This window comes from Oreochromis aureus, linkage group 1 (assembly GCF_013358895.1).
Source record: "Oreochromis aureus strain Israel breed Guangdong linkage group 1, ZZ_aureus, whole genome shotgun sequence".
Classification (NCBI taxonomy): Eukaryota; Metazoa; Chordata; class Actinopteri; order Cichliformes; family Cichlidae; genus Oreochromis; species Oreochromis aureus.
The window spans coordinates 18,670,919-18,685,192 of record NC_052942.1 but is presented as its reverse complement, the minus strand read 5'-3'; the positions used below and the strand labels follow the sequence as shown (position 1 = coordinate 18,685,192).

At 39.3% G+C, this 14,274-nt stretch overlaps 1 protein-coding gene across 1 annotated transcript in view; it reads right to left on the bottom strand.

The window, feature by feature from the left end:
* Positions 1 to 606: 606 nt before the first annotated feature.
* The window catches only part of cdh16 (cadherin 16, KSP-cadherin), a 28,095-nt gene continuing 14,427 nt past the window's right edge, over positions 607 to 14,274 (bottom strand). The window contains exons 11-18 of the mRNA XM_039609630.1: positions 13,918 to 13,994; positions 11,341 to 11,532; positions 6,789 to 7,030; positions 6,580 to 6,710; positions 6,126 to 6,365; positions 3,939 to 4,055; positions 1,489 to 1,605; positions 607 to 1,302 (exon numbers count right to left, since the gene is read on the bottom strand). Of these exons, the coding sequence (XP_039465564.1) occupies positions 1,202 to 1,302; positions 1,489 to 1,605; positions 3,939 to 4,055; positions 6,126 to 6,365; positions 6,580 to 6,710; positions 6,789 to 7,030; positions 11,341 to 11,532; positions 13,918 to 13,994 (1,217 nt within the window). The 3' untranslated portion in view covers positions 607 to 1,201. The remainder of the gene's footprint in view (positions 1,303 to 1,488; positions 1,606 to 3,938; positions 4,056 to 6,125; positions 6,366 to 6,579; positions 6,711 to 6,788; positions 7,031 to 11,340; positions 11,533 to 13,917; positions 13,995 to 14,274) is intronic.

Here is a 14,274-nt window from a genome sequence, read left to right as displayed (position 1 = left end):
TTTTACGGAATCAAACTCAAAGTAAGGTCAGTACTTCCACGCTTTAAACGCTGCACGCTCATACTCTCTCCCGCACTCGATATATTATCCATTGTTGATCTGCACACAGCTGTTGCCACGATTGTCGCACTCGCTTACGTCATTGTCATGAGACACTCTCGCAAAAAAATCACGGTTTTAGTAACGCAGTAACGCAGCGTGCTTATGGGAAAGTAACGGTAATCTAATTACCGTTTTTCACAGAGGACAAGTCTCTTTTTTAAAGTCTCTTTTAAAAAGAGACTTTTCCTTACTTTACTCGTTACTTGAAAAAAGTAATCAGATTACACGTTACTGCCCATCTCTGTTACTGACCGCTTTTTTTGCTTTTTAATTTTGCATTTACACTCTTTTGCAGACTTTCATTGTCCTGCCTTAACATTTTTGGGACATGTTGATGGCATCAAATTCAAAATGAGCTAATATTTTTCATGCAATAGTAAAAAGTCTCAGTTTAAAGATTTGTTATGTTTTCTTTGTGGTATTGTGAATAAAATTTGTGTTTATAAGATCTGCAAACCATTGCATTCTTGATTGGGGTGTAAATAAATTATGCAGATATACGGCACTTAAAACATTTTTTATTTCTACTCACGTGTTAAGTAACATAAAATCACATGTCAGCATTGAGAGTCACACGTTCCCCACACTTTTGTATTTCCAGCAAATGTTTTTTTTATAAGATTCAAAGAAATGGCATTATAATGTTATGATCAGATGTGTTTAACATAATGAGTAACGTGTTACAAATTACAAAAGTGTAGAATCAATATTACAAAATAATCCCTTTTAGAAAAATGTAACTCCTTCACGTAACATTATTCTTTGATTCTTATATTTTAGAGAGATTTTCCAGACCAATTAGTAACTTTTCTTGTTATAGTAACTGGGCACCATTTTATAAGATTTTAACAGCTCTACAGCAATAACAAAAAACAGACAAACTTAGAAGATAAGCTCACATCATGTGGAAGCACAGACTTAAGCATGTAACATACATTAGAGCTCTACACTAAACTAAAACATACTTTGCATACATATGAACTTAAAACTGCAAGTGAAGTGTACATTCATTTTAAAGACATTCACGGTCACGTAATGAATTTATTGCCCTGAAACAAGATTGTCATGTTTGTCCAGTAAGTAGGACAATACAGGATAGTTAGATTGAAATCTTAAGGGGAACTCTCTCCTGGTTAGTCTTGCTTGGCTCTTTGGGGTTCTGGTAGGACAGTCTCACAAATACAACAATGAGGATCACTCCTGGAAGGACAAAAAATCAACACTGCATTTATATCACTGTTTTATTGCTAATTCAGATGCAACTCCAAGACCTCTCAAAGATGATTAAATCCTACTTTTCTAGATTTTATAATAAGGCTTATATTACATTCCCACTTATTTTTCAATAGACTTTAATAGCAGTCAAACTGCTTTTGTCCTGCTTACCTATGACTGCAAAGGTGCCAAGCAAAATGCCGACTGCAGACTGTATAGTTGGCATGCCCTCCAGCTGCTTGGCAGCCATTTTGCAGTTCCCTCTGACATTGCAAGGACACACAGTCACTAACAGGAGAGATAGCAAACACACAACTCACAAATCAGGGATTTTTAACACATCAAAACACAGTTTGATTCAGGATTGATGTGTCGTTTTGTGATTCCTTGAGAAAATTTAGGTTATGCATAAAGTTTTTACTATAAATACAAATATTGGCTGTTATAACCAGTGGATTTAGATAGTTAAAGAATAGTGTGTACAGGGAAATAAAACAGATAATTTACAATACCACTCAAACATTTGTGGTCACTTAGAAATTATTCTGAAATTAAAACTAGACTAATTCATATAATATGAAATTATCCAGATATACTTTAAATGACAATTTTTCCTTTACATTCATGGAAATACCTGAAAATTGAAAACCGTGACCCTGGAGTGTTATTGAAGGTTATTAAAATACTTTTTTATCAAACTTTGATATTGTTACAATACTACATATGGTTTCTAGTCTCATAATCAAGCAAGGAGTCATATATGGTAACTACAGTCATTAAAAATAATGCAGGTGTATTAATGTAATATCTTCATAGGGATTAAAAGGATCATTTTCAGCAACCATTACTCATATTTCTAATCCCAACCTATCATATTTAAAGGCTGACTGGCCATTTGAAAAAGAAAATAACTATGTTAGCACATATTGAAGATGCAGTAAATTTATCTAGTTGCTTGTGAGGAGCATAAAGTTTTGGAGTCACTTGATAATTTCAAAACAACCCATTATAAACAAAATTTTCTTCTCTATATAGTTATATTGTGTGTGAAAAAGAAAGATTTCACAGGACTCCACGTAGTCCTGTGAAAAAAAAAGGTGATTCAACAGCTTGTTGAATCACAGCAGCAATAACTTGAAATAACCATTTTCTGTATGACTTTAACAGTCTCTCGCATTGCTACACATATTATGCACAGCGATCTTTAAGGTCCTGCCACAGTATTTCAGTTGGGTTACAGTCTGGGCTTGGGTCACAAGACAAGTGCTTGGGATCACTGTCTTGTGACCAAGTTTTAGTCACCTCTAGAATGCTTCATCTGTCGTGAATCCCCTGGTCCTCCTGTGCCAACCTGTCATTTCCTCTCTGTTGTGTCCTGTTTTTTCTCCCTCTCTCTCCTTTCTGTGTGTATTGTGTGTATGGCTTAACTCTATCAGTTTGTTTTAGAGGGGAGCTCCTCTGTATGCAACCGGTTGTTACTTTCCTGATACTCAAGGCTGAAGAAATCCCTCAGTCATTGCCAAATCATTGCGCTTACCAGGGTGTTTGGCTCTTTTGGTTGTCTCTTGTGCAGATGCTCCCAGTCCTGAGACTCCCTGTGACGAGCCTTGAGTGGTTTTTACCCACGAGGAGAAATCTGTGGCTATCTTTGTTTGCCCCTCCACCAGCTCGACTCAGACATAACTGCCTTGCATAAATCCCTGTTTACTTGGAAGCCAGCAATAATCCTGCTGAACTTTTACCTTTCTGTTTGAGTCCAGGTCTGAGTCTGAGCCTTGACATCGTCATCCTTCCACCACTTTGCTAGACAGTTGGTATGAGATGTTTGTGCTGATACGCTGTACTTGGTGTTTGCCAAATGTGGCACTGTGCATTATGGCCAAACAGCTTCACTTTGGTCTCATTTCTCCAAAGTACACAGTTCCAAAAGTCTTGGAGTTTACTCAAACGAAGTGCTGCGAACATAAGCTGAGCTATGTTCCTTTTAGAGATAAGAGGCTTTCTCCCAGCAACCTTCCAAACAAGCCATACATGTTCAGTTTATTTCGAATTGTACTGTCATGAACATCAATATTTATAAGAGTTGTAGCTCTTGTGTTTTTTTGGAGTTTCTCATAACATTGCACAGTCTGACCATGGGGGGAATTTGCTGGGACGTCTGTGTCATTGTATTAACACACATGTAATCGCTCCAGACCAGCAAGCAGGCAAAACTCGTGCTTTTATAACGGTGCTCAGATGTGTTGATGATCAGTTAAGTGCATTTGAGTAGCAGCATTATGGAGATATGGAGTACTTAGCTTTCCACAGTGCTGCATAGGCTCATGTGAAAAATTTCTTTTTCATGTGACTGTAGTTTATCCTAACCAGTGTGCAAGATGTGTGATGTTGTGTTATGAAATGTCAAAATGGTTATATTAGGCAGAACACAATCTTAAGAGAGCTGTGTAATCACGAGCCTGGAAAAATCATTTGTAAAGCACCATTGCATCATTAATAAACAAGAGCAGCACTAGGACAAGCTGGCACACTGGGGTTGATCTCTATTGATTGTTCCAGCACTCTTGTCCCAGAACCTCTATGTACTCGCTTTAGCTTATCAGCAGAGGTGTCAGCATTACCTGGCAAGTGTATGAAGGTGCTCCTGGGAGGAGAGCTGCTGTCAGAGATGGTGAAGGGCACGATGTAGACATCAGGGGGCAGGTATGGGATATTTAAGGACAGGTTGGTGTGAGTATCTGAAGGACAAAACACTTGTTAGTTGGTGCAGAAAAGTGATAGAGACTGTTTTATAGATTACATTTATACATTACATTTATGATGACTTAACACAATAACAAATGAACCTGGTACTTGTCAGCTGTGAAAAGCTTAAAAGCTTTATTTTCCTGTTGCATCCAACAGCAGTAAACAGCAACTATTTTTATGAAAAAAAATGATCACATACAACAAGTATACAAGTACTTTTTAAGTTCTAATAACCAAAGGAAGAAAAACCAAGGCCAAACACATCCATACAACTGTATGAATAAAGAGCAAGTAGAAAGAGTCTGATGGGGCTCTGTATGGAGTGGTCTGGAGCCTGTGACTCTTTATCTTATCTCTGTAAATCAGGCTAAAACACAAGCCTGGCTGCATGACGTAAGAACCCTGTCCTGTAAAGAGAAGCATATTATCAAGCTGTTTGAACTCTTATCTGATAGTCTTAAACTGTCCAATTGCACCTTACCATCATCCCCCTTCATGTTCCATTTGTCAGCGAGGGAAACAGGACCTGTGCAGCACTTCTGCAGAGGCTGTTAATGTTGATCTATTTATCCTCTGCCTGCACTGTGTCAAATCTGACGTGACATTTTATAAGTTCGAAGTGTGACCAGCCACCTACCCTGACCAGAGCTATTCTGAAAGCTTGTGATGAAAAAAGCATTTCCCCTTACAGCTGTGAACAGCCATTAAGAGCGTACGAAAAAGGAACACGAACATGCCGTTTGATTAACTGAATGTCTTCGGTGAAAAGAACTGTCACTCAGCTTCCCAAAAGACTTGAGATGAATGGCTGTACTACTCACGCACACTCAGATCTGCTCTTTCATTCACTGGAGGTTGAGGTAATCGTAATTTAAAAGAAAATAAAAAAAAAAAATAGACAAGTTTGCTGCAAAATCAGACAGACAAAAGCACACATTTATTGCTAAAACCATTACTGACTATGACCAGGTGCAAAGCATTCTGGGAAATTCCTATTTTAGCCTCCATTAGTTGGCAGGAAACCAGCGGTGACGTGAAAGAAATTACAGACAAGATATAATTACAGCTGGGCTCAATCAATACCAACAGGAACAGGGGAGTGAAAAAGATAAAAAAAAACTGAGAGGGAAGCGGTTGAGCTGTGTGAATGACTTAATGACAGACGTCATTGCAGTAATAGTTTGTATTCAGTGAGCACAACACAAGTAGTTACAACTGCAAAAAAAGGATAATTATAATATATTATACCTAGCATCTCAGATAGGGCTGGAGATGTTTTTCAGGAAGAAAATAAATCAGGGCATTTTGCACATCTCTTCTCTTGATGGCAATTCACTGATTTTGATTCATGTAAGAAAAATAATGCAAAACATTTGGCACACTGTGGAAAATTAGATGTCCACTGGCTGTATTTAAAATTCGATTTATCCCCTCCACAAAATCCATTTGGCTGGAAGGCAACAACTTGTCCTCTCCAACAAGTTAACTTCCTTAAGCTCAACATTAATCAGAGCAGATTATCAATTTACACAGACAAGAAAGACACACCATTCACGTACACCTTCACAAACTGCCTGATAGGGTCTAATTTTTCCATGTTAAAGAACTCAGGTCAGTAGCTTTGGCTCACATCGTCTACTGTTACTAGATAGAGCTTTTTCAAGGCTGGTAATCTGACTTATTGCTTTTGGAGAGGGGGTTTACTGGTGATTCATTTCACTTAGTGAAGACTCTTTTTAGTTATGATTTGTGGGCCTATTTGAGCTCACTGTTACATCCACTCTGGCTCACTTTCAGACCATGTTGGCAACCAAAATCATCTGACTTCACCTTTCTGAAAAAAAAAGATAACAGAACAACTTTCAAGTCCAAGTTTGGAAGGTAGAAAAAAACTATTTTAATTTTTTTGAGTGTGTTTGGTTACATACAATTTATCAGAAGCAGCTTAGGGGAGTTTCTTCTAGCAGTAGTACATTATTTATTCCGCCTGTCTTTTCACTGTGAATCACATTGTATGCTATGTGTTGACTGGACTTTTACCCAGTTTGTATTCACCCTACCGTTAATAGGTGTTAGCTTCCAGGTACGTCGAACTGTGACATCGCTGCGGAGGGAGAAATTAAGTCGTCCTCCATGCTGCGGTCCATCACTGTCCCGTGATGCAAGCACCAAAGCTTGGTCCTCCAAGCGAGGTGTACACAGGTACTTCCAGGAGTAATCGCCTACCAGCACTGGACTGTTGTCATTCACATCCAGGATATGGACAGTCACCAGGGTGGACGCAGACAGGGAGGAGTTTCCTAAGATGGATGCAAGAGATGTAAAAAGACCAAAACTAAAAAAAACCAAACAAACTATTGTACACTAGACTTTTTAACATATAAAGATCAGGTTTCCCCAGACATGAAGTAAGCCTTTAAGAAAAAAATAATTGACTAAATCTATGCCTTGGACGCTGAGTCTGCCTTTAATCAAACCGTTGTGTTGCATACTCAATGATGGAAATGATCTTACGTCCATCCACTGCAATGACCTCCATGGTGTATGTGCTGTTCTCCTCCCTGTCCAAGGCCTGCACAGTCTTTAGCTCACCAGAATACTTCCCAATTGAAAAGTATTTCTTGGTGTCCCCTTGAAGAGAATATCTGTACCAGAAAAACATCAATAGCTCTGTAAAATTAAAAACATGGAATTTCACACCCCTCCCAGCTTAAATTAGTTACCTTATTGGGTGAGAATCGGGGTCGTAACCTCGGATGGTGGCAATAACCCGTCCTGGTTCCTCCCCTTCTCTCACAGTCACCTCATAATGGCTTTGAGACAGGATCGGACCCTCGTTCACGTCGTCAACATAAATGGAGACCGTTGCTGTGGATGCGGGGCCGTATCGGCCACGGACTAAGGCAACTGGATTCTGGGCACTGAGCACGAGGATGTACTCACTCTCGCGCTCAAAGTCCAACACCTGTGAAAAGATGCGTGCGCACAACAAGTTTCACAAAGTGTTATTTAAGTATTACTTAATTTAATTCACAACAGTGCATTAGACAACTACCTCCACAATAGAAGAAGCAGAATTTGCAAAGTACTGCGTAAACTGCCACAAAACGTCACAGAAAGAGAAAGCAATAAACACAATCACATTCAGAGTGAGCGGAAAGCCAATTTCAGATCATTAAGAAAGAAATCAAGAATATTGATTACTGGATGAAGCATGGCAGCAATACAGGTAAATGCAAGGAGAAAGAAGAGATAGACATATTTGTGTGGTCTATCCTTTTCTGTATTGATTCACATGAAACAAATCAATGACGAGGACTCTCTGTAACGGTGTTTGTTCACTGCAGCTGCGTGACTCAAGCCCAAGTTTCTCAGTCACTTTTATAATAGCTTTTCTGTTCAATAAGCTACATGCCATTCATCCATCCATTTTCTTCTGCTTTTCTTCAGCTTATCCAGTTCAGGGTCGCTGGGGGTGCTGGAGCCAGACCTAAGTGTCGTACGGTGTGACGCAGGCATTGATATATTTTAGTATTAATTATTTTTTCAGTTCCAGGTTTGTCCTTGAGTTAAAACAGGCACTGCTGATGCTGTGCCCTACATTACTCTTTCATATGAGCCTAAATGTGATAAAAGTAGATTTATTTTTGAAGGTTCAAGTGTAACCACACTAAACAGAAAGTCAAAAAACAGCATGTCCTTTTTGCCAGCAGGAGAGGTACACAGTATACCCCCCCTGTGTCTAGTCCCCTTATCTTAGGCCAAAGGAAACTGGATTTACTGGAAGTGTTACTATATTTCTAGACAGTGTAGATACAGAGAAAAAAAAACAATTGATTCAGTGAGCCACCAGTGAAAGATTTTCCATGATGCTGTTTGAGCAACTAGGGCATGACAGTGGAAAAGATAATACATTATAAACTGAACACACTGCTTTATTGTTGAAGTTAAGACTTTCTTTCTGTAAATTTATGAAAGGGCATAAAATTAATTTAATAATAATTTAAAAAATAAATAAACCTAACCCTGAATAATAACTTTGTTGTATCCTCTGGGGTGACAGTATGTGCTATTTATAGGTCCAAATACTGGCAGTTTCAAAGTGATAGGATTACCATAATCTGTGCACTAAAATAGTAACTCTAACCTTCTGACTCTGATTGTAGGATTTAAAAAATAGATTCACAGTGGGATGATGAAAAGATGGAAAAATACTGTGATTTTACAGATTTTAGAGGCAAAACAACCCAGCTGAAGGAAAAATGAATCCCATCACTCAGTCTTTATTACAGCTGGGCACAACTGATTTCATTCAGTGTAATCTTTTGAATCCTCCCCTGAAGCTTGTTTTTGTTGTCAGGATTTGCCAGTAAACATGTTTTCTTTTTCCCCCATAAAACAAGACATCAGCAAACTGGCACTGCCTGACATCATCCTGCTGAGTACACTTGTCTTTGTTACCAGGGAGAAAAAAACGCAAACCTTGGAGGATAGATGAGTACTGCTGTTAACTGGAAGTGACACATCAAACTGCTCAGTGTGTATCAGCGTATGAGAGCATGTGTATGGACCCTGGTGTTACTCACCTGATGATGCTACTCTTTTTTTTTCACCCTAAAGCATGAATTAAGTGCCTTTAGAGTAGCATCGTGTTCTTGCTGTAAATACTTATTAGCTTAAATTACAGTAATACCCAATATTTAAACACCACCAAAATAAATATCCTCATATGTTTCAAAAAAGCATCAACATTTACCACATTTGTGTATTTGTAATAATTTGATACACATATTGATATACATAAAACTGTAAAAGCAACAGTACTGTAGTATCTCTCTTCAAAACATGAAGAGTATCACCATTTAAATATATATTTACACATCTGTTTATTTCTCCTTCTTTACAGGCTAAACTCTTAAAGGGATAACAATGTTAGATTGTTAGATGATAGATCTTCAGTCTCTCTTGGTGTAAGAAAAATATTGAGGCTAGTCAGAATGAATTGTTTTGCACACACATACATATCTATACAATCCCCAGTCACTTTACTAGGTACACCTAATAGAGACGTCTGTTCAACTGCTCATTTACAGAAATAAATCAGCCAAAAGCTTCACAGCAACTCAGTGCATTTGTGCATGTAGACATAGTTAAGACGACCTGCTGAAGTTCAAACTGAGCATCAGAATGGGAAAGAAAGGCAGTTTAAGTGACTTTGAATGTGGCATGATTGTTGGTGCAAGATGGGCTGGTCTGAGTAAACCAGTAGCTGCTGATCTACTGGGATTTTCCCACACGACCAACCGTAAGGTTTACAGGGAATGGTCTGGAAAAGAGAAAAATCCAGCTCTCTGAGTAAAAATGCCTTGTTGATGCCAGAGGTCAGAAGAAAATGTGCAAACTGTTTTGAACTTATATTAAGGCAACAGTAACTCAGATACCCACTTGTTATAACCAAAGTATACAGAAGAGTATTTTGTTAAATCTTGAAGCAGATGGGCTACAGCAGCAGATCACAGTGAATGCCAACTGTGTCAGCTGAGAAGAGGAAACTGAGGCTACAATTCATACAGGCGCAACTGGATATGCTGTAGAAAATGAGAAAACATTGCCTGGTCTGATGAGTTTGGGTTTCTGCTGTACCATTTAGCTGAACATGAACATGAAAGCATGGCTCCATCCTATTTTGCATCAACAGTTCAGGCTGCTGGTGGTGATGTAATGGTGTGTGGTGATATTTTCTTGGCACAATTGGGCCCCTTAGTACTTCAGTGCTACAGCCTACCTGAGTATTGCTGCTGAAAATGTTTGTCCTTTTATGGCCACTGGTTTCTTGAACATAGCGTTGACTTCACTTTACTCAATTGGCCCCCACAGTGACCAGATCTTACATAATGGATGCAGTACTAACAAATTTGCTGCAACTGTGCGATGCTATCATGTCAGTATGAACCAAAATCTCTAAGGAATGTTTTCAGTACCTTGTTGAATCTTTGTCATGAAGAATTAAGACAATCCTGAAGGTCAAAGAAGGTCCAACCAGGTATTTGCTAATGATGTGGCCAGCGAGTGTATATATTTATGAAACCAGTAACTCAAACCTCTGAAAGCCCAGTCTCACGTTAATTTCAACAGAAGTTCCAGTTAACGCTTCTTTTACAAAATGTTTATGATTCATTTTTTCATTCAATGCGATGTCACCAATTTTTTCCACACTGATTTGATCCCATCACTTTGCTTAGTTCGTTCACTCTCCAGCCTGTGTGGTAAAATGCCATTAGTATCTGCTCACACAATCTAATTATTCATTTGGCTTTGCAATTTCTAATAATGAAATGTGTCTGCTTTCTAGTGCTGACCTCACGCTGTAATCTGGTGAATTAAAGGATTTGCTTAAGTGCATTTTAATCCACTGGGGCTTTACTTGTGGAAGATTTAAGCTTTAATTTTTACTACGGTAAGCTAACTAATCTACAGTATCCTTTCTGGTGATGCAGCGTTCGCTATAGTGATATCTCACAAGGTCAATGTAAGAGCTACTCATAGAGACAGGAATTTAAACTGCATGACATCACTTTTGAAAACAAGCCATTGTCTGTTAAACTGAAATAATAGATCGAGATCCATTTTTAGCTTTTGGAAATGCTCTGCTTTATCTCAGAGGGGCCTGTGCAGCTCACAGTTCAATCACATTCATCAACTCCCACAAGAGGTTGAAAATAATAGACTGTCTCCTGCCTGGCCACTCACAGAGTGCAGACCATTAGAGTATACACACAGAGACACACATTAATTCCCACATGTCTCCCTAAAATGCCCTGTTGGATTATAGGAGGCAGGCGAAGGGTGATGCACCCCGGGGACAGGAGAGATTACGGCAATGTCGTGCAGGGCTTTTTATTTTAGGCATGCGGGACTAAAATTTGGACATTTCTGAAAATCCTTTTCCAACTGTCTTTCAATGCATAATATCTACATAGGGTGATATTAAAATCATGCATTTATAAAATGAGGTTAGTTTTCTGTGACTGTCGGTGAATAATCTCTTGGGACATGCACAAGCTGCAAGGACAGATACAAGCAACTATGCCAAAAATTGTCCTTGACATTAATATCTGTGTCCCTGAGAGGAAATAATCTTTGTATTGTCTCTCCTCTCAAAACAGAATAAAAAGAGAGTTTCATTCAGACTGATGGACACTGAATCATGTTTTTAGCTGATCTTGGTGGTCAAATGTATGAGTGTAGAACTTCAGTGTATTTGGTGTTGTTCACCTTCGAGAGGACAAGTGAGACCTCATTGGTCTGCTTATCTGTCACTAATGAAAAGACGTCCTCTTCATCTCCAGACTCTAAACGGTAGTCCACCTGCCAGCTGTCTCCACCTCGAACATCTGCATCCCTCGCCAGCACAGCTGTCACTGTCGTACCCACCAGGGCATCCTCTGGGATGTGAAAGGGTCCGTACTGATGGGGAGAAAACACAGAGTGAATGATCACTAAGAAGAAAAACACTATCCTTATTAAAAAAGTGGAAACGTGTATGTAAGCAATTTGCATTTTTTTTAAAAAACGGACCTCAACGTTCTCAGCTCACATGAGTCTTCACTGACCTGACCCTTTTTAAGGAAAACCTCTCCTGCAGGGGTGCCTCTAGAATAGTTTTAAAGGGGTGGCCATATAAAAATATGGTGGCACACCAAAAACAGAACAGCGCAGGGGCGCAGCGAAGGGAAGGGGATGACGACGAGAAATCGTGAGGGACATACAAAGTGATGCAATACGAATGACAAAAATTGTACATGCAGGAATTTAGGAATTAAATTCTAAAATTCTACAAACAGCCTACAATGAATTTAGGAATTCATTGTAGGGCCCCCTTGGTGATGCCCCTGCTCCCATGCCTTGCCAATTGTTTTTAAATTAAAATTCAAAAGGGCATATGAGAAACACAGGACCCTTTAATAAAAAAGGGCATGAAAAACATATTACTATTACTACTAAAACTGAAGGTAATCTACAGTTTTAAGTTCCATAACTTTTACCAGTTTTCAAATTGTGAAATTAAGGACTTCATATGATTTTTCCACCAATAAATGGGCAATTTAAATCAAAGATCTCTAAATGATAGTCCTCAGAGAGCCCCTCTTTACACTGTTTGCATGTTTTAAAATGTGTCTTGGGTGAAAAACCCCCATGAGGATCTCTCATTTGCCCACATTTAATTTGTACTGTACTGTATATGCTGAGGACACATCAGTACTTGCACTCTGCCCTTTAATGTGAATAAATCTGAATAAGGCCATAAACTGGACACCTTAGAGACACACGATAGAAAGAAGAGTAAGTTTGTCTCGGATGCCCACTTATGGTCTGGTCCCTGAAAAAATTTTAAAAACAAAGAGGGTTATTTTTAAAAAAAGACCAGAAACAGGCTAATAAGGCAGGGTAAACTCATTGTTTTGTAATGTGTTTGTCATGTGCTAGCAGTAGATATCTGTGCCTTATTCTGCCAACTGCCTCTTCCTTTTAAAAGGGATTTCTTTCTTCCCACCATCGCAAAAGACTTTCTCCACTGGGATCATTAAATTGTTTTGGTTTTTTCTCTAATATTGAGGCGCCAGTTGTTGTGAATTGGTGTTATATAAATGAACCTGGGTTTGTAATAACAGCCCCACTAAATGCTAAATAATGATAATGATTATTTATTTCTTGTCAAAGGCAGTGCAGCTTTTGCCACCAAGCTGTTGATGTTAAGATTGTGCGGTCACCAATAAATGCCAGTGATGACCGATTGCCCAATTTTCTATTGAGACGATGGGTGACTGCGTGTGACAATATACATTTGCCCCCTCTTGCCCCCCTGGTGTGAGCTGACCTTTATTTGTGAACCTCTCTGTGTTTAGACAGCCGTTTAATCTGCCACTCCTGGATGTCCTCTAGAGAAGCAACCACGCCTGTGATCTGGCTGCCCCATCCACAGGGTTGCTGAACCCAGTCCTGTCACCACTCACCTCCCACATCACCCCCTATAGGGCTGCACTGCCATGGAAAAAGCTGCACTACTCAGGCGTGACCTGTTCAAGAGCATTTTCCACCTCTGTGTTTGTGTGTCTGTGGTAACGATTATCTGAACAAGTGTGCATTTGTTTTTAACAGCTTTGTAATGATCATCCAGCAATGTTTGAAAGCTGTTTGATTAAAATCCCTAAGTGTCCATTACACTGGGCGTGGATGTAAAGAATAACACAGTGTCAGGTGTTATGTCAAATCTTTGATTGATCTGGACATTCATGCCAAGGCTCTTCTGTCCTTGACCAAAATTAAACCTTCCTTCACAGAAAACCACTGGCCAATTACACAGTGGGCCTGGAGCTGCAGTATTTATGATGCCATGCTCACAGAACTTTCTGTGAGATTGTAATGGCTAAGATAACACTGCTTCTTATACAATTTCTGCCATGTTAACGACACTGGAAGGATCTGTGTAATCATGATGTAGCCTGCTGTAGATTGACCTATAAATAAATGAGTGGAAATTTGTCTCTAAAGAAAGCTTTATCAGATTAAACTCTAAAAACACTGTCCACTTGGAGTACAGAGAGCCGAATAAAAGTCTTCCAATAACATAATGCCATCTCTATAAGCCTGAGATTAGAGGCCATATCTAGTTCCCCGCCAGGAAAATTAGATCAGTGACCTGCGAAGCGCATTCACAGTCCAAAATCCACGGATGATGTTTAGCCTGCCATTTTTCCAAAGCTATTGTTTATATTGCCCCAAACAGATCAATGCGTGAAAGGCGTCCTAATCTCTCTGTGCAAGTAACTGTTTGAACACGTGTTCTCGTACCTCGTGTTGGGAGAACACCGGTGGGTTGTTGTTCTCATCCTGCACCGTCACAACCACAGTGCAGGAACTGTTCAGACCTGCCAGGGACAGGACCACAGCTTCTGTTAGTGACTCAGGTCAGCCCTTCTGACAAATTAAGAATGCTGAAGGAACAGCAAGTACCTCATGTTAGCCTTCGTCACACCCTGAGTCCATGAGTCATGCAGATCACATCATCTGTCACCCTAGAGGCTAACATATATACATCTCCCGGAAATCTCAAGGGAGGCTACTGACACACTTGCTCACAAAGGTAATTAACTTTTGCCTATTATAGTCATTATGAAAGATGAAATGTTTTACATATAATTATCATTG